Source organism: Schistocerca americana, chromosome 3 (genome assembly GCF_021461395.2).
Source record: "Schistocerca americana isolate TAMUIC-IGC-003095 chromosome 3, iqSchAmer2.1, whole genome shotgun sequence".
Taxonomy (NCBI): Eukaryota; Metazoa; Arthropoda; class Insecta; order Orthoptera; family Acrididae; genus Schistocerca; species Schistocerca americana.
The window spans coordinates 416,174,253-416,200,531 of record NC_060121.1 but is presented as its reverse complement, the minus strand read 5'-3'; the positions used below and the strand labels follow the sequence as shown (position 1 = coordinate 416,200,531).

At 44.6% G+C, this 26,279-nt stretch overlaps 1 protein-coding gene across 1 annotated transcript in view; it reads left to right on the top strand.

The window, feature by feature from the left end:
- LOC124607022 overlaps positions 1-26,279 on the top strand; it is a 143,273-nt gene that overhangs the window by 83,770 nt on the left and 33,224 nt on the right. Inside the window, exon 3 of the mRNA XM_047139182.1 lies at positions 1,078-1,207. Coding sequence (XP_046995138.1) covers positions 1,078-1,207 — 130 coding nt within the window. The remainder of the gene's footprint in view (positions 1-1,077; positions 1,208-26,279) is intronic.

Here is a 26,279-nt window from a genome sequence, read left to right as displayed (position 1 = left end):
TCCGGAAATCTACTGTTTCCTTTCTACGGCGATTTCAGTTCAGATGTGTAACATGTCCATGTCTACTGAGAGAAAGAGAAAAGTCTCATAGTTGCTTGTCCTGGTAGGAAACAGGGCAGACAGGATGACGTGTACTACGTCAGACTGTCACATGATGTCACTTAATGTCTACCTTGCTGCGAGATTTACGAGATTCCTGTAGAGACGGAGGAAGAGCTGCTGGCACGAGTTCTGGCCGCTGCACTAGAAACTGAACAGGCACCAGGTGAGCTGGAGAGTGTGCACCAGAACGTGCTTCGCAGGTACAATGACTGTAGCAGCGTCGGTGGTCGCCACGTGGAACCGCGGTTGTAATGCATCAGTTCTGATCTGCACGTACGGTATGGTGGGTTCTTTTTTGTTTTGGAATAATGTAAACACGCAATGTTTTAAATGCCAATACAAAGCAATGTGCTTAAGTCATAAATGGATGTTTCGTTATGTTTCCTTTCGAATTTTTACCTAATAATTGTACTGAGTCACTTCCTCAAGCAAAAATAGATGAGTTGAACATCTTAATCGAAACCGTCATAGCACGGAAACGGTACGTTTGCGGGGTGGGGTCCTATTCAAAATATTATGTACTCACTCCCCCCTTCAGGTCCTAGAAGTTTGCAACGGGATTTTCGAATGTCCTGCCGCGCGGGATTAGCCGAGCGGTCTTTTGCGCTGCAGTCACGGACTGTGCGGCTGGTCCCGGCGGAGATTCGAGTCCTCCCTCGGGCATGGGTGGGTATGTTTGTCCTTAGGATAATTTAGGTTAAGCAGTGTGTAAGCTTAGGGACCAATGACCTTAGCAGTTAAGTCCCATAAGATCTGACACACATTCCCCATTTTCCGAACGTCCTGTATAGTCCTAGTTTCACCGAGTTTTGTTACTTGGAAGTGACACATTTAACGAAAGTTACTTTCACCCTTAGGGTTTGCTCACCAGTGTGGACTGATATAACATAATGTCTTACTGTGGCCTTCCGCAAGATTAATTATCGCATATTATTTATATCTTTGTGGGTAAATAATGGTAATCTCTGTTCACAGTGCAAGTTGCTGCTGCCTCCTGGGTGACGGCTGTAGATGGACGTACGCAAACCGGTACTTGGGAGAGAAAGGAACCGATGGATTTGAATCTAAAGAGTACGGCACACCGTCACGATGTTATGGCAGACAGGTAAAATAACCGTATAAACTTCTTATTGAAAACTTCACCTATGTCGAATTAGCACCATTGTATAAATTAAGGTCCCGGCGGAGGTTCGAGTCCTCCCTCGGGCATGGGTGTGTGTGTTTGTCCTTAGGATAATTTAGGTTAAGTAGTGTGTAAGCTTAGGGACTGATGACCTTAGCAGTTAAGTCCCATAAGATTTCACACACATTTTTTTTATAAATTAAGGCGTTACCTCACACGTAAGTGCAGTATAATGTAGTGTGATGATACTCGGTGAATCTTATCCATATGACTCAAGATATGACAGGACAACCTTTGAAAACTTCTGAAGGAGGCAAAGTATTGCCCTCACACTGGATGTGTGGCCAAACCAAAATCCCAAACAGTGAATCTGTATATTGCAGATTCCACATTACTAATGTGTTGCTGAGGGACTTTTCGTCATTCCAAAAGCAAATTAATGTCCAGTATAGGAACAGTTGAGAGTATACTGATCTAGCTGAAATACATCTGTGAAGCGGATTCCCAATGGGCTATGGTTATTGTAATTGGAACCTATGTAATATACTGGGGATAGCATTCGAAAATGCGATTATGTAATGTCCATATCGAAGCAATGAATTGCCGAGAGCTCTGTATGTGGCATAAAGTGATGTAGGAATTAATCGCTGAAGCTTAGAGTCATGAAAACACCATTTCGGACGACACTGAGATTCGTACGACCGTCAATGCTGATTCATGCACGCGCTGTCTACCTACTACCACAAGAATGAGATATAATGCTAAAATACTGTTCCAAAACAACACCCGGCTACATTCGATCTGCCTCCATCAACTAAGATTTTCCGTCCAATGTGGGCGACACTACAGTGCCTTGTTTCTGATGAGATGGAATGTGGGCCACTTTCACACAGGCAGTTGTGATTGAATTCTGCGTCCCGTTGTCGTTTACAAAGCTCGGTACTGGTGAGATACATTCTGGCATCTATTACAATTAGGTATGACCGAGAGGCAACGGTCGGACATGATTATAATTACTCAATAGACAGCCGAATTCAATCAAATTCGTTCTTTGAATTTAAGTTCACAGTGAAGAACTTGCGCTACAGAACACTACTATGGCACTTACTGCTTCACGATATGCCCGCCAAACCAATTTCATTATAGTGACTTTGGAAGTCCGGTAATCGCATTGTTGAGGCACTGCACCATGTCTTCTGGAACAACGCGAATATCGACTCCTGGAACTCCAGTACTTAAGTAACGATCCACAGACTTGTCACATGTCCATCTGATGAGAAAAATTTAGCAGAACGGCTGTTTTCAGCCTACGTTGCTACTGAGTGGTTGCGCTTCAAACTGGTCCAACCACAGCACGCTGCATGAGGCATTAGCTGTTCCTACAGCTATGTGAATCAAATATCCCAGGTCAAGGGTTGTTTTTTCTATTTAACTGTTATTATCAGTTTCAGCCGCATTAGGCCACCTTTAGGTCTAAAATATTGGACGATGACTGCTGCCGCCGAGGTCAGATCGTGCGCTTCGCTACAACTCCTCCAATTATTTGACCACCATACATCTTATACCTCTACTCTGTTCACAGAGCAAAGCACATTGGTGTTTGTGAAAACTATGCGACTAAAGGAGTCACACTAAAATGCAGAGGTTCATGACCATTTTTTTTTATCATCAGTCTTCTTAGTTGTCTGTCACGAATCGCTCTGCTGCACCGACCTCTTCATCTCAGAGTAGCACTTGCACTCAACGTCCTCAATTATTCGTTGATTGTATTCCAATCCCTGTCATCTCTTCCAATTTTTTTGTCCTCTACAGCTGCGTCAAGTAACATGGAAGTCAATCTGTGATGTATTAACACGTGTCCTATCATTCTATCCTTCTTATCAATCTTTCTCAACTGTTCCTTTCCTCGCTGAATCTGCGAAGAGAGAAACTCGTAATTTCTTCCCATGTCACCTAAGTTCAAACATCCTTGTATAGTACCGCATCTCAAACGCTTCGATTCTCTTCTTTCCTGGTTTTCCTGTAGTACATGATACACTACTAAACAGTTCTGTTCTCCAAATAATCACCCTCAGAAATTTAGTCCTAAAATTGAGGTCTGTGTTTGATACATGTACATTTCCTTTGGTCAGTAACGCCCAGTTTCCTGCGCTAGTCTGTTTCTTATGTTTTCCTTGTTTCGTTTTTCAAGCTTAATTTTGCTTACAAGGTAGCAGAATTCCTTCACTTCATGTACTTCGTGACCCCCAATCTTGATGCTATTTATCGCCAATCTCATATCTGTTGCTCCTCATTCCTCACGTGCTTACTTACGTCTTTCTTCGGTGTACTTTCAAGCCATAGTGAGTGGTCATTAAACTTTTCATCCCATTCAACAGCTCCTGCATTTCCTCCTCACTTGCACGGACGATAGCAATGTCATTAGTGAATCTCATCATTTATATCCTTTCAACATGAATCTTAATCCCGCTCCTGAATGTTTGTGTATTTTCAAATGGCTCTGAGCACTATGGGACTTAACTTCTGTGGTCATCAGTCCCCTAGAACTTAGAACTACTTAAACCTAACTAACCTAAGGACATCACACACATCCATGCCCGAGGCAGGATTCGAACCTGCGATCGTAGCGGTCGCGCGGTTCCAGACTGTAGCACCTAGAACCGCTCAGCCACTCAGGCCGGCATGTATTTTCATCACTGCTTCTTCTTTATACAGATGAAACAGTAGTGACGAAAGTCTATATCCCTATTTTATACCCTATTTAATCTGAACATTTCGTTCTTGGTGTTGCGTTCTTATTTTCTTTCTTGATTCTTGGACGTAGTGTATATTAACCGTCTTCCCCCATAGTTTACACCTATTTCCCTGGGAATTTCGAACGTCTGGCACCATTTTATGTCGTCGAACTCTTTTTCTAGATTGACAAATCCTACAAGTCTTCATTTATCTTAATTCCTGCTTCCATTACCAACCGCAACACCAGAACTGCCTCTCTAGCACCTTTACCATCCCTAAAGCCGAGCTGATCATTGTCGAATAAATCCTCAATTTTCTATCCCATTCATATGTTTATTATTCTTATCAGTAACTAGGAAACATTAAATGTTAATCTGTATGTCCGATAATTTCCCCACTTAACTGCATTTGCAATCTTCGGGATTGTGTTGACATTTTTTCGAGTTTCTTGGTAAGTCTCCGGACCCACAGATTCTATACACCATCTTGAATAATCGTTGGTTCCCAAAACCACCAATGATTTTATAGATTCCGAAGGAATGTTATATATGCCACTCGCCTTATTTGACGATAAGCCTTCCAAAGTTCTATTAACCTCTGATGTTAACACTGGATCCTGAATGTCTTGTATATTTCTTCCTCAGTCACGTAATCAGGCACTGTCTACCTCTCGTAGAGGCCTTCAGCGTACTCTTTCCATCCATCTGCTACCTCCTCCGTGTTGAACAGCGGAATTCCACTTGCACTCTTAACGTTCACACCTTTTCACAGAAATGTTTTCGATTTTGTATTTGCTGAATCAGTATGGATCCCAGGGATCTACATCTACTCTGAAAATGACTTTTAAATGCCCGGCGGAGGGTTCGTCGAACCACCTTCACACCAACTCTCTATTATTCAAATCTCGTACAGCGCGCGGAAAAAATGAATGATTTCCGTTATTTTATTATGATGATCGTTTCTGCCCATGTAGGGAGACAAATATAGACACGCTGTTAGCATGAAGTCTGTATTTTATAACACAGACATGCCTCGGGATCAATTGTCAATGTCAATGAAATTAACCAAGAGCCGTGTGACTTAATATGTTATTTTACTTTATTTTGAATGCTACCAGTTTCAGAATTTCATTATGCCATCTTCAGGCCCCATATGCGCCTCTCCCAACGAACTAAAATGTGATATACGGCTATAAATCACTGGAAGTCGTGAATTCAATCGTTTCACAAGTGCTTCATTCAAAGACTTGATGCCAAGTTGCCATGGCATAATGAAATGCTGAAGCCGGTAGGCTTCAAAATAAAATAAAATAACATCTTAAGTTACACGGTTGTTGGTGAATTTCATTGACACTGACAATTACTTAACCAGCCGATGTCCCCTGTCCATAATGGGCCAACAGAGTCTCGGGGCCATGTTGAAGCGTCTTTAGATTTTACTGTGCCACACGAACTGGGCAAGTCTTGGGGATGAAATCAGTGATACTAAATTACCTATACCAACAGCCGCCGGCCTGCCGATGTGGCCGAGCGGTTCTAGGCGCTTCAGTCTGGAACCGCGCGACTGCTACGGTCGCAGGTTCGAATCCTGCCTCGGGCATGGGTGTGTGTGATGTCCTTAGGTTAGTTAGGTTTAAGTAGTTCTAAGTTCTAGGGGACTGATGACCTCAGATGTTAAGTCCCATAGTGCTCAGTACATCCAACAGCCGCCTGGTGTGATTCAGACGCACCTTAAAGATTCTACCTTATTATAAGTAGATGTGTGCTCTTCCTGTTCGTGGTCCCACGCGTATTTTAAAGTGGACAGATGTTGATGGTCACAGGAGTACCTCAGAATGAAGCACATAGTTCATAGAGGCACGTGCCATATGTAGATAAGCATTGTCCTCTTGAAAAAAAGACACCACGAACTGACGCATGGGAGACCATTAATGAGGACATAGCATGTCCGAAACGTACAGCTGCACCGTCAGAGTTCCCTCAGTATCTCCCAGCCGTGACCTACACCAGAACGCCCGGAGTTAACAGGGCTATATGCCTCTCCAAAACTGTAAGAATGGGAGCTCTCTCCGGGTCCCACACCCTCTTCTACGATCGTCGTCTGGGGTAGTGCAGGATCGCGATTTATCCCTGGAAACAACGCGATGCCACTCTTCAGCACCGCATGCTTCCCGGTCACTCCACCACTGCAAAAGCGGCCTTATTTATTGTGGTGGTAACAGCAGCTTATGCGTGGGGTAGTAACTCCCAGATACAGCTGCTTCTACTCTCAGATCAGTGGCACAGGATGAGACGGAATGTTGGAGGGAGTTCTCGGGCGATTGGCCAGATATGAAGGGGTTATGATATGCTTGGTGCACAATACGGCAATCCTCCTTCTGATGGTCAGACGTGGTCAAACAGAACCCTGACGACAAGTATGCTGCCGTCGCTTTCCCAGGCAGTCCAACATAGGGCCGCTGTCACATCCGAATGCCCCACAAATACGGATAATGCATGATTAGAACAGCCTCCAAATGGAGACACACGGTCAGGCCCCGTTATCAAACTCACTCAGATGCTTATAGCGCTGTGTCGTACAAGTACGCAATATCTCCGTGTTCCTCGCAGTTGTCACTTAACATCTGATTAACAAAATGGTTCAAATGGCTCTGAGCACTATGGGACTTAACATCTGAGGTCATCAGTCCCCTAGACTTAGAACTACCTAAACCTGACTAACCTAAGGACAGCACACACATCCATGCCCGAGGTATGATTCGAACCTGCGACCGTAGCAGCAGCGCGGTTCCGGGCTGAAGCGCCTAGAACCGCTAGGTCACAACGGCCGGCTTCTGATTAACATCTGACGCTGTCTACGCCCCTTATGTACCATCCTCTGGTGACCGCTGTACCTGTCACAGGCAACTGGAACTCTTAATCGTTTACATGCCGCCGGTGGTGTGTAAGTGTGCAAAGTTACGTTGGCATCTGACCGTGTCTTCTGGGCGCTTCATTTATTTGTCAAACAGTTTAATGTCTTTTAGCTCATAGTAGAGTTTGCTATGTTCTGTATCTTCCTTGCAGATTATAACTGTATACCGGACCTGGACTCAAATTCAAACCTTACCTTTTGCGGGATATACTCTTACGGACTGAGCTATCACGCCCCACGACCTCACATTTTCAGTTCTGCCCGGACCGGTCTCCTGCTTTTCAGAATTAAGTATTAGCTTGGAAGAGCCTTAACCAGGCACTAGCAGGTTAAAGTTTCGACTATGGTCATGATACGTGCCGGGATGGCTCATATGGTAAGGACGCAGCCAGCGAAAAGACAAGGCTCCAAACAGAGCTTGGTCCAGTTCAGAGTTTTACTTCGAGAAGGTTTCTGAGACGTAAGAGTAGTTGCATTTAGTTGCATCCTTGGCATGTAGGCGAAATCACAGTTCGATGTTGAACACAAGTTCTTTGCTGAACGTTTTATGAAAGGGAAAGCATATGGAAGAAAGGAAATACACATATAGTGAAGATAACATTCGCAAACCAGTAAGAAACGTTCAAATGTGTGTGAATTTCTAAGGGACCAAACTGCTGAGGTCATCGGTCCCTAGACTTACACACTACTTAAACTAACTTATGCTAAGAACAACACACACACCCATGCCCGAGGGACGATTCGAACCTCCGGCGGGAGGAGCCCCGCAATCCGTGCCATGGCGCCTCTAACCGCGCGGCCACTCAGCTGGGCCAGTAAGAAACACTCGCTGCTTATATTACGAGGGCGTGCTGAAAAGTAGTACCTCCGAATTTTTCATATGAAATCTCTTAAATCTTTTTAAATAAAATAAACATTATTAACATTCTATATCTTTATTGATCATGTCTACATATTTATTTCCCAGCGCAATAGGCCTGGTGACGAACATATTTCTCTCAGCGAGAGACCAGTTTCTTGATACCGTCACTATAGAATGTTTGACTTTGTTAACAAAGCTGGCACCGCTTCATCACTGTCGAAGTGAAGTCTTCGAAGGTGTTCTTCAAGTTTTGCAAACAGGAGGAAATCGGATGGGGCCAAGTCGGGACTGTACGGAGGATGATCGATGACAATGCCTGGGATGGTACGAACCCAAGATGTCGGATTGTTGCAGATGTTACAGTACTCGTGTGTGGTCTGGCATGGCTGAAAGAGAGGTTGCTCCATGAGTGGACGAACTCTTCGAATTCGGAACTCCATTACAGCACGTTGTTTCTCACCCGCCGACATAGTTACGTTACACACCACCATGTTACGCTGCAATCCAGAGCCATCTAGCGGCGGAGGCCTGAAAATATGTAGCCATGAAGAACAAAGATGAAGAGATTTAACAACGTTTGTTTTATTTAAAAAGCTTTGAGTTTTCAGATAAAAAATTTGTAGGCATTACTTTTCAGCAAGTCCTCTTGTAAGAGGTTAATACTACGAGAGGTACGAGCGGAAGTAAAAAATGAAACCCATTTCTTATCGCAGCTCTAGGAAGCGCTGGAAAGAGCTTTATCCCTTATTATAAGCAGGGAAAATTTTCAAAAGGACAGGTACTTTGTGCCAGGAAACGTAAGATTTAAATACAACAGGAAAAAAGGCACACAACGTGGCGGGATATATGCTGTTTTTGTTGATTCCGAAATTAGAAAATAGAAAAAGCATCACTAATTTTACCGGAGAGAGGGAAGTGACAAAGCAACGGCAACATGAATTAGTATTTCTACCTAAGAGGATGATGTCTTTGGCCAGAAGGGAAAAACGGATAAAGGAAAACAAACTTACTTTCAAACTGCGATACCCTGAAGGACATTTCAACTCTTCTGAGAGTTGGGTAAATAATATAAATTTTAAAGCCCTTTATTATTCTTTTTTGTAGGACTACAAGAGCTGGATTTTCTCACGTACTTGCGTATCACTTCTTTGGGAGACGTTCTGGCAAAGTGAATCGGCAATTTTCCGGTAGCCTCTCATGAGCATTTTCCCGTAAAAAATCATAGCTTTTTACTGCTCATTTCAAATAATATTACGTTTATTACAAACCTGAAAGCTAAGGTACACAGTATACAGAATTAACAAGTTGATGACTGTGCAAATACTAAGTTTATTACAAACCTGCAAGCTGAGGTACACAAAAAATGTTCAAATGTGTGTGAAATCTTATAGGACCTATCTGCTAGGGTATCAGTCCCTAACTTTATACACTACTTAACCTAAACTATCCTAAGGACAAACACACACACCCATGCCCGAAGGAGGGCTCAAACCTCCGCCGCGATCAGCCGCACAGTCAATGATTGCAGCGCCCTAGACCGCTCGGCTAATCCCACGCGGCTGAGGTACACGATGCACAAAATTAACAAGTTGATGACAGTACGAAGTGGAATGACCTGTACAAGTAAATTATGCAATTTTACATTTCTCTTCTAAACAGAGATAGTTTCCATCTGTTATCCTTCACCATCAAGTTCCTTTTAAAAGCTTCGAAAATAAAAATAACTCAGCGTGTACCGGTACTTCTTAAATAATATTGCAAAATCGCTTTAACCAAAACTCCGCATATGCTTCTATTGTTATTTTGTTTGTTCTGACGGCGAATGTGTTCCCCTAAAAGCAGGCATAAACGGCTATGGTTTCAAATGTGAGAAATTTTACCAAAGAGCATACCACAAGCGTTTTCAATAAAAGGGAACAATCTTTCTTCTTTATTATTCTGCCGCGAACCACAGGAAAACATGTCGCTATCCAGCCTTAACTTTGACAGATGGCGAGGTAGGGGCTATATTAGCACGGAAATGATCTCCTTTTGTACGTCGTAAAGCTCCACGCAGTGCTGAAACTTAGTTTTCTGTGGCTTCGGGTGCTATCCAGGTATTGGTGTACGCCATTTTTGAAATCACGTCACGTGGCGGCTTTGTAAGGTGCAGCCTCGGCCCTTTTATCGTGACGTCGTCCACATTGTTGCTAGGGGGGCGGCGACTGCGCAGGCGCCAGCGGGCCCCGCCCCCGTCGTCCACACGCTCGCCGCCAAGATGGACGACCGCGGCGCGTCGGGCTTTTACGGCTGCCTCTGATTGATTTCATCGGCGGGCCGCGGCACATGGCACCCAGCGTTTCTCTCGAAAATAATCGACAAAACGCTGAAAACGTTGACACTGAAACAGTTACAACAAACTGTTAACTAAGTTGCGCCATCGGGTCCCTTATTCGGTTAATACACAGTCAAAAAGACCCCCGATTTCAACAAAACTGAACATCTAATTAAATGAAGAAACTACCTAACGACATAATCAGCCTTTAAACTCTTGATTATGTGTCAGATCACAACAAATTTCCACAGGCACCACTTAACTAACACTGATTATTCAAACAACGTGAATATCCACTTCGGGATATACTTACCTTTATGAAATGTATGTGCGAAATCAGTCACATCAAAAACTGTCCAATGAAATATGAGCATGTATGGAAAGCCGATAACTACACATAACCCGTCTCACCACTTTGCCACGTGCATAACGTCACGTAAAGTTATGCGAGCCGGCCGCGGTGGCCGTGCGGTTCTAGGCACTTCAGTCCGGAACCGCGTGACTGCTACGGTCGCCGGTTCGAATCCTGCCTCGGGCATGGATGTGTGTGATGTCCTTAGGTTAGTCAGGTTCAAGTAGTTCTAAGTTCTAGGGGACTGATGACCTCAGATGTTGAGTCCTATAGTGCCCAGAGCCATTTGAACCATTTGAACCATTTGAACCAAAGCTATGCGAAAACATTTAGTTTCTTTGTTTTTGCTTCACTCAAACGAAACACAAACTGATCGTTGACCGAACCGACCACACTGACAAAATTCAGTTTCTTAGGAGGTGTAAAACAAAACAAAACAAAAATACTAAAATACGTAAATTTAACTATTAGGTAAAGTCGTTATTGGCTATCCATGAACGGGCTTATTTCATTGAGTCGATACAGATCTGATTGCTTTCCCACATAGGCTACATCTGATTATTTAATATGTCTTTCAAAATCGATCATATATGTTGCATGAATGATCAATCAATCACTTGTAGCCTGAGGAAGTTTACGACCCACACAATATAAAATACTTTTCAGCTGCGTACCTCTGAGATAACATCGTCCGTATCGATGAAGAATTAAAGCTTTTAAACACTTCCCAAGCAGCGCAGTTTTATTTGTGTGCTGATGTACACGGAAGGATCCGCTATTGAAATCTAGAGAGGGCATAGTTCAACGTGTAGAATTTTCTTTCGATGCAGCCACCAACGGCTCAAATCTTTCAAACTCAGATTGCTTGGTTCCGAGCTCACAGCTGTACGCAGCACTCAAAGTTTCCCGATGTTTCTGATATGGTTATGGAAACACGCCAACGAATCAACAGCACGCGTCACCAGGATTCTAGTATTTCTTTAGGCACAATACACAATTCTTTGTTGGCTCTCAAATAGCTTATGATGGCACTAAAATAACATAGTGGCTGTTGTAAATGGAAATAATTGAATGTAACAGCTTGCGGTATTTGTGCTAAGAGAGAAAACAGCCAATCGCTGAGTATTGTCAGGGAGCGCTACGAACAGTGCTCTTTTGACCAGGAGTAAGGGATAGGTATGCAATTCACGATGCGTATTTTGTTGGTAAAACGTGTTCAATTTCGATGATGTATGTTGCATCAGTGTAGTAATAGTTCAATGCTAAATGTGGTGCATAATCCGAGTAATGTCAGTGTTCCTGATTATGTGAAGGAACAATAAATGCAAAGAAAAAATTACTTCTCCTGGTGATTCCGAAACACCAACGTCGTTTTCCAACCTTTGCGTGAGTTTCTTGGTAGTTCCAGCAACGAAATTATCGGTGCGATATTCCTTGACGGAAAGGTGACCACCGAACGGTACGTGAAGGCTTTGAGAGATGATTTCATCCCCATTATCCAGAGTGACCCTGATTTCGACAAGATGTGGTTCATACAAGACGGAGCTCCTCCCCATCCGAGCAGGAGAGTGTTTGATATCCTGGAGGAGCACTTTGGGGGCCGCATTCTGGCTCTGGGGTACCCAGAGGCCACTGGCATCGGCTACGATAGGCCGCCACATTCTCTTCATCTGAACACATGTGACTCCTTTTCTTGTGGTGCTATGTCAAAGACAAGGTGTACAGCAATAACCTCAAAACCATTGCTGAGCTGGAAACAGCCATCCAGGAGCTCATCGACAGGATCGACGTTCCTATACTCCAGCGGGTAATGCAGAATTTCGCTACTCGCTTGCGACACATCATCGCCAAGGATGGCGGGCGTATCGAACATGCCGTAACCTAAATCCGAATGTCTGTAGTGATGTTTACATATCGAAAGAAGTGTGTGTACGCCGTAGTTTGTAACTAATTTACGTTTTTTTTTTTCATATAGTTCAATAAGTGTCACCCTGTAAGTTGCGAACTGTCAGTCGTGATCTGTATGGTTGTGAGGGCATTATGTCGCAGCGAAACGAATTCGAACATGGGCAAAGTTTTGATACTCATTAGTCGGTGCTTCTGTAAGCAGTGTAGCCGAATTGTTTGGTGTTTCAAGAGGCATCGTGTGGGAGATTCATAGCGCATACAGGGAAAGCCGGAAAACATCATCCACTAACCCACAACGTGAACGAAAGTGTGTGTTGAGTGATCGTACCAGGCAGTTATTGAGCAGCATGGTCACGAAAAATAAGATGACTGCTGTGAAAGGCTCTGCAGAACTGAATATCACACTCGCGAACTCTGTCAGCATCGAAACAACACGGATGGACCTTCAGATGCAGAAAATTTCAGGGCGGGCTGAAATTCCGAAACCAGTCATCGATGATGCAAAAGCGCGTTACAGGAAAACTTGGTGCTGAAGCCATAAAAACAGGACTACGGAGCAATCAAAGAACTTGGCCAAATGAGTCTCGTTTCTCACTGTTTCCAACTTCTGCCCGAGTCTACGTCCCAAGAGTGAAACATAGCGAGGGCTCGGTGATTATATGGGCAACCATACTGTGGGTTTCCATGGGTTCCATGGATACTCAGCTATCTCTGCAAGGTAGAATTGCTGCCAGGGATTATGTGATCATTTCGGCTGATCAGGTCCATCCCATGGTACAATGTTTGTTCCCTTACCCATACCTCTCACATCGTCCAGGACTGGTTTCGTGAGCTCGATGATGTGCTTCGCATCTGCCCTGGCCATTACAGTCAGCAGATCTCAATATTATGAAGCCTTTGTGTCTACTTTGAGAGATGGGTATGTGACCGCTATCTGCCTCCATCATAATTACCTGAACTTGCCACTATTTTGCAGCAAGAATTATATAAGATTTCTTTGAAAACCTTATTTATTTATTTAATCGTATGGTGATTTTATACAATATACAGTTGATATAAGGCAAATGATTTTATACGATATACATATGATATTAGACAAGATTAAACCTTAAAGTCCGTGTTTTTCAACCAGTTAATTAAGCTGGGTGTGAGAGTGAACAAGTCATCGGGAATTCCAGGGTATGAATGAAGTGGACAGCGTTAGACTAAATGTTCAATTGTCTGCTCTTCTTGATTGCATTCACACATTGGTGAACTGATCTAGCCCCATTTGTACCTGAAGTACCTACAACAACCATGTCCAGTCCTTAACCTGCTGAGGCGGCACCAAAGGTTCCTCGGTAGGTCAAAACCTTTCGGCTTCTTTGTGGGATCAAGGTGAGGGGCTCTTGATCCCAATGTTTTTGTTGACCATTAGATCAAAGCCATCCGCGATGAGTTGTCCTGCAGTAGTACTTGCTGGTCTTCTTGACCGCAATCGTTACTGTGGCGGATCACAGAATTCCTGGTGCAGTGGTAGAGAGGGTGATGCAGACATTTTCTTGAGTGGTGCTAAACGAGCAACAGTGTCATAGGTGATATACAATATGAAAACCTTATAGGACCTGTATTTATCCATTCCGAGACGGATTGAAGCTGTTTTGAATGCCAAGTGGTTTCTATACCGTATTGGGCACAGAAATGTGTTGTGTTTTTAGGTATTTCCGTATTTTTGTGCAATCCGTGTATGTCTGTATATGAACAGAAAAATCTCGTGAATCGTAAATTTACGTGCGAGTAATACAGAGTGGCTGTATGAGTTAGTTTACATAGTAAACAAAGTTTGTGATTGATTTTCAAAATCAAGGAGAAGTCTGATGAACGGAACATCAGTTTAAATAGTGGGTTAAAAAGAGAGAGAGTGAGACAAGGACAAAACAGTAGGTAGAAAATCGTCGGCCGTTTCTAAGCAAAGTTTTAGAAATCATAAAAATATATAAAAGAAGAAAAATCAGTGGTATAACGTTTTATCTTCTTTTGTACGATCTAAATATGATGTGCTTTAGTGCGCAAGAAATGGTACTAGAATAAAGCTTTCAATCTGCAGGGCAGCGTATTTTTTGAAAGTTCCTAGCAAATAAAAGCTCGAATCCGGTCCCTTGACTTTTGCAGAAAATCTTACCGACTGAGCTGTACAAGCACCGCCGGCCGAAGTGGCCGTGCGGTTAAAGGCGCTGCAGTCTGGAACCGCAAGACCGCTACGGTAGCAGGTTCGAATCCTGCCTCGGGCATGGATGTTTGTGATGTCCTTAGGTTAGTTAGTTTTAACTAGTTCTAAGTTCTAGGGGACTAATGACCTCAGCAGTTGAGTCCCATAGTGCTCAGAGCCATTTGAACCATTTTGTACAAGCACAACTCAGGCAGGCCGTACCCTCATATCTTCAACTCTATCAGTTTCTCTCTCCCCTTCATTCCTAACTTCACGGAAGATCATCTTCTGCGAAAGGCACTGTCCCGATTTTGAGTTCCGGTCTGGGATACAGCTTTAATTTGCCAGGAAGCTCCACGAATTAAGAGCTGTGGGGTTGATGTGACAGTAATACATCACAGTGTAGAGAGGACGCCGGGTGAAGCATACCGGGATAGCATGTTTTTCGCTGGTTGCAGAAAGAGCCTCTCATGAAACGTCGCGGAGCTGCGGTAAAACGAAATTCGAGAATTCGCGGCAGGTAGGGTTGCGGGAGTTGTTCCGGCTTGCTAGTAGCAAAAATTGTAACGAACTGGAGGCTCACACAAACACGTAAACAGTACAGTGAGGGAGATAAGGTCATCTGCGGAAAGTCGAATGTCTCCTGTATTACGCTGTACGATTTCGGTCAGCCAGAGACGAACACAGCACGTTTTGTTAGCACATGAGTGCAGAGTAGGAAAAGAGACTGTAAGGGATATTTGTAATGTCATCAAATGCTGTCCCTTTTCCTTAGCGCCTTGTCTTCTACGACTGGCTAATTTCAGTCTCTGGGCAGTATCAAGTGATAAGTGTTAAATTATTAAATAAGGACGGAAAAAAGTCGTCACCTATGAGATGACGAGCAGCGTCGATTTAGGAAGGCTAAAAGAACCAGTTTTGACAGTTCAGTTAATAATGAAAAGAAGAAGTATATTTAAGACACTTTCATCTAATTTTTCAATCCAAAAAAAGGTTTGTTAATACAAAAAGGTGAAAGACGTTAGAAATTCTCCGGAAAATAGGTTCGAACTATAGGGAAACCAGGTGATATGCAGCACGTACAAGAATCAAGCGGGCGAAAAGACGAGAAGACGACCAAGGACGAAGTGTTCGGATTAGAAAGGGTGTAGGACAAGGATGTAGTCATTCGTCCCTCCTATTAATTCTTAATCACAGACTATGAACTGAGGCCAACCCGAAGAAAAATAAAGTAATGAGAAGCAGCAATTGTGAGATTATTATTAGAACAGTACTGCACAAATGGCTCTAAGCACTATGGGACTTAACGTCTGAGGTCATCAGTCCCGTAGAACTTAGAGCTACTTAAACCTAACTAACCTAAGGACATCACACACATCCATGCCCGAGGCAGGATTCGAACCTGCGACCGTCGCAGCAGCGCGGTTCCGGACTGAAGCGCCTAGAACCGCTTGGCCACAGCGGCCGGCAGTACTGCACAAAATCTGAGTATGTCACTTAGTAAAACGTCATCAGCTGGTGAATGAATGACTTTAATTTACGTGTTTCCGGCTAACTCGTCATTAGAATTGTACAGATGAACTGAAGTAATGTGTTGAATGCATAACCGTCAGAGGCATGACTTATAACTTCAGTTCAGGAGATCAACTCGATGTACCTGATATACAATGATAGGTTACCCCGAAACGTGTAATATTAAAGTCATTCTAGCACCACCTGATGACGTTTAACTAAGTGACCTATTCAACATCTGTGCAGTACTGTTGCAATGATGTAATATGATTGCATGCTTTCTGTTCGACTTCTTGTCGCATCTCCAAGACATGAGATTACGGATAAGCTCAACATCAAAACTGGTGATCAGGAAAAAGATGAAGTGATGGAATTCTGCTACCTTGGAAGCGAAGTAGCTACGGACGAAGCAAGGAGTACATGGAAAGCAGACTAGTACAGGCAAAAAAGGCAATCTTGGCGATAAGAAAGCTACTAGTATCAAACATCGTCCTTAATTTGATGTTGAAACCATCAGACTTTACATTTGGAGCACAGAATTTTTTTGGCAGTGAATCACTCATGGAACTACTTAGCTGCCGGCACGGTAGCTCAGCTTGTTCGGTCAGAGAGCTGGTTGGCCTCTGTAATAGAAAACTGAGTGGAAGGATCAACAAACGAACTTTAACAGATGTCATGTGACGTCCGCAACGACCAAACCCAACGATCAAAAACGAACAAAAATGCAAAAAACAAAAGAAAAGCCGGGCGGTTACATGCTTGTTTCCCATGCACAGGGCCCGGGTTCGATTCCCAACCGGGTTGGTGATTTTCTCCGCTCGAGGACTGGGTGTTGTGTTATCCTCATCACCGGCCGAAAGTCGCCCAGTGTGGCGGAAACTGAAATGATGGTTGCACTTGGCGGTCGAACCCGACTGGGTCATCCCGGCCAACAGTGCCATGTGATCATTTTCATTTTTTCACGCACGGACTGTGGGTAAACCAGAGAAGAAGACAGTTGAGGCGTTTGAGGTGCGATACAGAAGGATACTGGAAAATTAGGTGGATGGTAGGATAATAAATGAGGAACTTTTCCACAGACTCGACGAGGAAAGGATTGTGTAGAGAACACTGACAAGAGGAAGGGGCAGACTGATACGTCATGTGTTAAGGCATCAGGGATTAACTATCCATGGTAGTGGAGGGAGCAGTAGAGAATAAAAAGTGTAATAAATGAGGACGTGATACTGGGAGATAAATTATTTGGCTCAGAAGAGGAAGTCGTCGGGAGCCGTATTATACCATTCCAAAAATTGATGACCTCTCCCCGCTACCCACTCCACCAAAAAAAGAACATTAAATAATTATATACAAATAATAAATACTTTATGACCACCACTCATATTTAATCAGCTGTCCTGTCACGTTCACATAACCACCGGTCAAAAGCCTTAATACCACCTTTTGTAGCACGGACTGCTGTCAAGAAGTCCTAGTAGAGAGTCAATGAGGTTCTGGAGGTACCGAGAAGGAGAGCCATATCGACTCCGGTCTGCAGCCATCTGTACTAGGTTTCTCTGTTGAGGATCCATAGCGCGAACGACCCGATCTAGGTGGTCACACAGAGCCTCTGTTGGGTTTGGTGGCCTGGATGTATGGTAAACGCATCCTTGTGCTGTCTGGACCACGCACGTACATTGCGAGCTGTGTGACACTTTGCATTGCCCTGCTGGTAGGTGCCATCGTACCGAGAAAAAACAAACTGCATGTAGGGGTGAACACAGTCCCCAAGAATAGACGTACACTTGCGTTGATCCATTCCCAAGCCCATACGCTCCAGCCTGGACCCTTTCGACGACTGTTGCAGAGTGATTGCTTTCAGACGTTTCACGTCGTACACGCCAACGGCCGTCTGTCTGATGGAGTGTAAAACGTGACTCATCTGAAAAGGCCAGCGGTCGCCACTATATGGACGTCCAGTTGCTGTGATGGCGTGAAAATCCCAGGCTTCGTCGCCGATGAGCAGCCGTCAGCATGGCTGTTCGAACGAGGCGCCTGCTGCCGAAGCCCATAAGTAGCAACGTTCGCTGAAAGTCGTCGAGCTAAAGATGTCGGCAGGCCCTTGTATCATGTGGGCGGTCAGATGCTCAGTAGTTGCATGTCTGTTCGTCCGAGCACATCTCCGCAGCCGTCGTCTCCCGTGTCATCTACGGCTCGTGGTGCACCACAGTTGCGCACCCGTTTTGAAGAGCGCAATTTTGCCTTGCACATGGCGGCACGCGAACAGTTCACAAATTTAGCCGTTTAGGAAATGCTTTCACCCTTGGTCTGAAAGCCGATAATCATGCCCTTTCGGACGTCAGACAATTCACTGTTTCCATATTGCGACAACGACAGGCTTTCCGCGTCACCCGGGTTGCGGTTTATATACCCTACACTGCTAGTGCTGCTACCTACCTTCTGTGAGTGGTTATTGCACACAGACCTCGAAATAGGCGGTGGAACATTGGTGTGACTGGACCATGTAGAGGGTGGAGCACGAAATGTGTTACCAATGGTTTCTTTCACAATTTACGACGCACATTAGTTATCCCGCTGGGATCTGTACAGCAGTACCAGCAGAACTTGAAAAAACAAATGAGTTATGAAATGACGTGTAATTCACGATACTGCCGCTAGGAGACTAGTAAGCAGCAACGGCTGACAATGGAAGACTGACAACACAGCAACGATCGACAATTGTGTTACTTTTTCATGAAACAAAAAGCCCTGTTTTGACTCAGAGGCGTTTTCGACAGCAGTTTAACACACGATGGGTCCCTTGCGAGAAGACCATTCACAGGTTGTACGATAAATTTGTACACGAAGGAACAGTATTGGAAGCCTGTTTGTTCGCCGGAGAATATTGAAGCGGTACGAGTTACTGTACAGAGAAGTCCCGGGAAATCGTGTAGAAAGGCAGCAGTGCAACTGGAAATATCCAGAAGCTCCGTTCAACGCACTCTTAAAAGTGACCTGCATATGTACCCATACAAGATGACCTGTGCACAGAAGCTCACTGTAGAACACAAGCAGCAGAGACTACTATTTGCTCAGTGGGTGGATGATAGGGAAGAAACTCTCAACAACGTTTGGTTTTCAGACGAGGCGCATTTTCATTTAGACGGTGTGGTTAACAAACAAAATGTACGCTTTTGGGCCACTGAAAACCCACAAGTGCTTCATGAACGACAACATTATGTTCCGAGGATTACAGCGTGGGTAGCAGTTTCCAGTTGTGGACTTAATGGACCCTTTTTCTTTGAAGAAACTGTGAACAGCGAGCATTATTTGAGCATGCTTCGCAATAGCTTCATTCCACAGCTTATTGCTGCTGCCTTGCCCTTCAACACTCAGTGGTTCATGCAAGATGGAGCAAGGCCACATACTGCAAACACTGTGATGGAGTTTTTATACGAGCATTTCGACATGCGGATCATTTCACTCAGGCTTCCAGGTCGCTTCAGTGACGGACGAAATTGGCCACCCAATAGTCCAGACCTCAATCCATGTGACTTTTTTATTTGGGGGTACCTAAAGGAAAAAATTTTCCCGAAACGTGCATGTGATTTAATGGAGCTCAGAAGACTTATTCTTCAAGCCTGCAGTGAAATTACGGAAGACATGTTCCGTAGGGTAATCACTAACTTCAGTGTTTGTTTGAAGGAAGTCAGGAAAAGAAATGGTGGACATATTGAACATGTGCTGAGTTAGAACAAATCTCCATGGACGGCTCTTCATTGTAGTAAATGTTCCTTTCAGATTGTATTGACAATAAAGTTTATATTCAAAAACAAAATTGTAACACATTTCGTGCGCCACCCTGTATTTTGCAGACGTGAGGAAACGGAATTGCCGGCCAGTGTGACCGAGCGGTTCTAGGTGCTTCAGTCTGGAACCGCGCGACCGCTACGGTCGCAGGTTCGAATCCTGCCTCGGGCATGGATGTGTGTGATGTCCTTAGGTTAGTTTGGTTTAAGTAGTTCTAAGTTCTAGGGGACTGATGCCCTCTGATGTTGAGTCCCATAGTGCTCAGAGCCATTTGAACCATTTTTGAATCGGAATTAAAGATGTGAATGAAGCATGAACGAGACCTCGCTCAATCCCTCCCACAGCGTGGCGCGGCGGTGGCGGTGGCGGTGCAGACCAGGTAAGCAATGTGGCGCCTCTTCTGCGGCGGCCCGCCTTCCCTTCATTACGAGGCTGCCGGCGCCAAGGGGGCGACGCTCGAGGAGGACGACCCTCCACGAGGCGTTTCTTTCTTTTGAAATGGAGCGAACGCGATTCCGTTAATGACCGTAAAGAAGCTTTATTAAAAAACTCGGCGGGGCCGCGACACAAAGGGAGCGACAATTAACCGAGCGGGGGCGCCGGGGCGGTCCGTGGCGGCGGCAGCGGCGACAGCGCCGGCGAACCACGCGTTCTTCACTCGCTCGCTTTTATCTCTTACTTCACCCGCCTTGTTATACAAACTGGAGCACAGTTTTAAATTCTAATCAAGATTCCATTCCTTCACTTTGTCTCACACAAATAGATGAGCATCTACACTACTGGCCATTAAAATTGCTACACCAAGAAGAAATGCAGATGATAAACGGGTATTCATTGCACAAATATATTATACTAGAACTGACATGTGATTACATTTTCACGCAGTTTGGGTGCATAGATCCTGAGAAATCAGTACCCAGAACAACCACCTCTGGCCGTAATAACGGCCTTGATACCCCTGGGCATTGATTCAAACAGAGCTTGGATGGCGTGTACAGGTACAGCTGCCCATGCAGCTTCAACACGATACCACAGTTCATCAAGAGTAGTGACTGGCGTATTGTGACGAGCCAGTTGCTCGGCCACCATTGACCAGACGTTTTCAATTGGTGAGACATCTGGAGAATGTGCTGGCCAGGGCAGCAGTCGAACATTTTCTGTATCCAGAAAAGGCCCGTACAGGACCTGCAACATGCGGTCGTGCATTATCCTGCTGAAATGTAGGGTTTCGCAGGGATCGAATGAAGCGTAGAGCCACGACTCGTAACACATCTGAAATGTAACGTCCACTGTTGAAAGTGCCGTCAATTAGAACAAGAGTTGACCGAGACGTGTAACCAATGGCACCCCATACCATCACGCCGGATGATACGCCGGTATGGCGATGACGAATACACGCTTCCAATGTGCGTTAACCGTGATGTCATCAAACACGGATGCGACCATCATGATGCTGAAACAGAACCGGGATTCATCCGAAAAAATGACGTTTTGCCATTCGTGCACCTAGGTTCGTCGTTGAATACACCATCGCAGGCGCTCCTGTCTGTGATGCAGCATCAAGGGTAACCGCAGCCGTGGTCTCCTAGCTGATAGTCCATGCTGCTGCAAACTTCGTCGAAGTGTTCGTGCAGATGGTCGTTGTCTTGCAAACGTCCCAATCTGTTGAATCAGGGATCGAGACGTGGCTGCACGATCCGTTACAGCCATGCAGATAAGATGCCTATCATCTCAAGTGCTAGTGATACGAGGCCGTTGGGATCCAGCACGCCGTTCCGTATTACGCTCCTGAACCCACCGATTCCATATCTGCTAACAGTCATTGGATCTCGACCAACGCGAGCAGCAATACGATAAACCGCAATCGCGATAGGCTACAATCCGACCTTTATCAAAGTCGGAAACGTGATGGTACGCATTTCTCCTCCTTACACGAGGCATCACAACAACGTTTCACCAGGAAACGCCGGTCAACTGCTGTTTATGTATGAGAAATCGATTGGAAACTTTCCTTATCAGCACGTTGTAGGTGTCGCCACCGGCGCCAACCTTGTGTGAATGCTCTGAAAAGCTAATCATTTGCATATCACAGCATCTTCTTCCTGTCGGTTAAATTTCGCGTCTGTAGCACGTCATCTTCGTGGTGTAGCAATTTTAATGGCCAGTAGTGTACATATAAGGGGTGGTTCGTAATTGTTGACCGCAAAGGTTACGAGCGATCTATAGTAATACATAAACTAAAGGCGTCATTACAACCTAGTGATGGAAATACTTGGAAGAAGACAGTCAGTATCATTATAGTGATAGATTACAATTTACTTTTAAAGAGTGTTCGAAGTGTCCACCAATGGGTTAAAATCAACGTCATGCCTCGGATCGTATATGCAGCAGCCTTTGTTGCATTTTACAGATCTGCTGTTAAGTTATGAGTTTTGTTGGAAGCACGAAAGCTCTTTCTTTTGGCCCCTGTGTCCGCCCCCGGTAGCTGAGTGGTCAGCGCGACAGAATTTCAACCCTAAGGGCTCGTGTTCGATTCCTGGCTGGGTCGGAGATTTTCTCCGCTCAGGGACTGGGTGTTGTGTTGTCCTCCTAACCATCATCATTTCATCCCCATCGACGCGCAAGTCGCCGAAGAGGTGTCAAATCGAAAGACTTGCACCCGGCGAATGGTCTATCCGTCGGGACGCCCAGGTCACACGACAATGATATTTTTTTATTTTGCTCCTCTTTCGGGAGTCACGTGGCGTGAGATAGGAAGATCATGTTGGGCCTACAACAGGTCCGTTACGTCTAGTCCACCTCCCCGCTGGTGGCTGATAACATGCAGGGGCTCCATCTGAAGCAGCCACGTGTTCTACCGCGCTGCCAGCGGATCGTCGTCCAACTCGTCATGATGAACGGTCTAAAGAAAGTCCAAGTAGTTGACACCTCGTAGTCAACCAGGCAGTTCCAACGGACCATGGAGACAGTCACCAACGACTTCTGCCCAAACTTTGACGGAGAACTGATGCTGGAAATGGACCTCCATGATGCCGTGCGGATTTTCGTGAGCCCAAACAGGGCAATTGCGTTGACTCGTAAATGTTGCATCTTCCATTGCCTGTGCTCTGGTGAAGATTGTCGATTTGTGGTGCGTTGGTTACCCAGCTAGTCGTAGAATCGTAGTTCTGTGCCGGTAAAGGTTGCAAATGGAAGCGATGCGGTAATTGTACGTGTACTCCACAGAGAATGCTGTGACAGTTCGTGGTGTACCACTAATCAGAGGCTGTGCTTACCCAAAACAGACTGACACGTGAGGGCAGCTGATAGTGCACATATCATAGCTTACCGACTCACCATCGCTCATCATAGCACAACTACTATCTCGAGAGCGCAGCCGTGGGTAACAGCTTTTTCTAAACAACTGTAACACAACAGGGCTTATGTTTCAAATGGCTCTGGACGCTATGGAACTTAATTTCTGAGGTCATCAGTCCCCTAGAACTTAGAACTACTTAAACCTAACTAACCTACGGACATCACACATCCATGCCCGAGGCAGGATTCGAACCTGCGACCGTAGCGTCGCGCGGTTCCAGACTGTAGCACCTAGAACCGCTAGGCCACACCTGCCGGCAACATTAGCTTAGTCTTATGAGTACCTATGGGAGCGGTACGTATGGTATTTAAAGTATTCCTAGATTGCTCAATTAATTTTGTTTCATCAAGTAGGGTTTCGCTAGGATAGTTTACATCTGACTTTCAGGTGTTGCCACTTCAAGTCTCTCAGTGTCTCCGTGAAGATGTCTCGTGGGTCAGATAAACTTGTGACCGTTCGTGCTGCCGTTCTTTATATGCGTTCAGTAGCCTCTATAATTTTATGTGTGTTTCACCCACCTGAATAATATTCTACGATGAATCATAAGAATGTTTTTAAAGCAAACCCTTTTGCGTTTTTCTGGTTTCCTACCAATGAACCGAAGTCTGCCACCTGCTTTATCTGCGACTGAACATATGTAATTATTCCATTTTTATGCCCATTTAATTCTACATCTACATCTACATTTATACTCCGCAAGCCACCCAACGGTATGTGGCGGAGGGCGCTTTACGTGCCGCTGTCATTACCTCCCTCTTCTGTTCCAGTCGCTTATGGTTCGCGGGAAGAACGACTGTCTGAAAGCCTCCGTGCGCGCTCGAATCTCTCTAATTTTACATTCGTGATCTCCTCGGGAGGTATAATTTTTGTATGAGTTGACTAATGCTAAATTTGACTCACTGATATCGTCATAGGATACTAGGTTTCTTCGCTGTATGAAGTGCACAACACTGTGTTTTTGAACATTTAAGCTAGTTGCCCATCTTCGTAGCAATTTGTAATTTTATGAATACGTGTGCAGCCTTTTTTCAGAAAGTGCTTGATTATAGGCGACTGCTTCGGAAACCACGCTAACTATAATGAAAGAAGTCATTCCGTTCTAGGTACATTAATACGTTCTAATATTCTAGAACCCATGTATATCGATGCTATTATATGATAATTTTGTGGATCACTTTTTCAACCCTTGTTGTGATCTATGATTTCTTCCAACTACTAGGAAAATTTTTGTATTCCAGGTATGTAGAGAGTAGTATGGTTAAAGAAAGAGTCAAAACAGCTGCAAATTCTATACAGAATGTGATAGGTATTGCAATCGGCCGTAGAGCTTTGGTGTAAACACATATTGGGATTGTTTGAAGTATAGCGCATCACGTTGTAAGTATTTGAATAACCTTCATAACTATGTTCCTGACTGATTAAATTACGTAACAGAGAGGAATGATTTCGGCGCTTTATATGGCGCATGAATGATAGGCTACTGGGAAATTTAGTTGCCACTGTGAGGCAACTTTTAAAGCATCGATATTCTCAGCGATGATTAGAACTCTGGATTTTTATGACTGGGTTCGCAATGAGAAGGTCTAGTACGGTACTTGTGTTAACGTGATTGAAGGACTGAAGAGAGAGCCGAGAATTGTTTATATTTATCAACAATTGGGAAATTACCTGGAGTGTTAGAAAACATGTGTAGCTAATTGCGGAGATGTGCATTGCGCTGCATCTTACTGCGATGAGCCGCGCGGTGTAGCTCCCCTCCACTCCCCCCTCCCTCCCCCCTCCCCCCTTGAAGGTTCAAGTCCTCTCTCGGACATGGAAGCGTGTGTTGTCCATAGCGTAAGTTAGTGTAAGTTGGATTAAGTAGTGTGTAAGCTTAGGGACCGATGACCTCAGCAGCTTGGTCCCATAAGATCTTACCACAAATTTCCTACTGCGATGATGACACTCCTGGAATGGTTCCGAGCGTACAGTGGTTTTAACGTGTAACTGTAACGCATTGAAGTAGGAGTGTATTCCTCCTTCACTAGAAGCCAATGTACCGCCACCGACGCATCCAATAACGTTTTTGGCTATTCCCTTTTTCGTAACGAGGGTCGACGTTCACAATCAGCTCAGGGCGAGATACTAACAACAATTACATCGCAAACAGTCCATTTGTGGACCCATTTTCGCTAATAACTTTTTGTATCGACACTAGTGTGCTTTCAGGTCCTCTGTTCTCTAAGCTGTGGTCAAATATATCCGGTCTATTGGAAGATTTATACGAGTAATTTGCTTTGGTAGTTTGCTGTAGTTCTCATTCAGCATTGTTTCAACAGAGTAGATGCATATAATCTTGTCTATTCGATCCTACGTTATTGGGAGCATTATGTAAAACTGAAAAAGAATTTTTACGCAGTTATCTCCATATTAGTTTTACATCAGTTTATCTGAACATCTGAGATTTGCGAAGACTCTCAAAGAGGGAAGGTTTCATTCTATCTTAATTTTACGTTTACTATGGATCGTGTAAATTCTATGCTCGTTCTTCCAAATTTTCTCTTTGTTCCCCACAAAATGATTTCATATAGCTAGCTGACTGGCCAGTTACAGAGAGAGCGGCGGAGGGAGAGAGAGATGCAGGGGGAGGGGGAGGAGGAAAGGAGAAGAGAGGAGAAGGAGAGAGAGGGAGAGGGGGAGAGAGAGAGGTGCGTGACAGGTTAAGGGGGATGGGAAGTGGATGAAGATGGAGGGGAAAAGGGAGAGGGAGAAAGGGGGAGGGAGGCTGGGATAGTGGCGGAGGGGAGTTGGGGGAAGGAGAGGGGAGGGAGATTATGCTGGAGGGGATCGAAAGGGGAAATGGAGGGAGGGGAATGGGAGGCTGCGACGCTATTATCAAAAACTATGAATACAGTAGCTCAAGTCCGTTATCTCACGAGCTAAACTGCCTTCCATACACTTTGTACCTTACTTTAAGTTGGACGCTTAAACACTTGAAGTATAGCAGATAGAAGTCAGAACTACGGAACACTAACTGAAAAAGCGGGGATAAATCAATTAATATGGTTAATGAAGCCCAATAATTATTCTTCAACTGAATTCTTTTAATTTAAGCAGCTCACGGATTTTAATATTCTAATGTG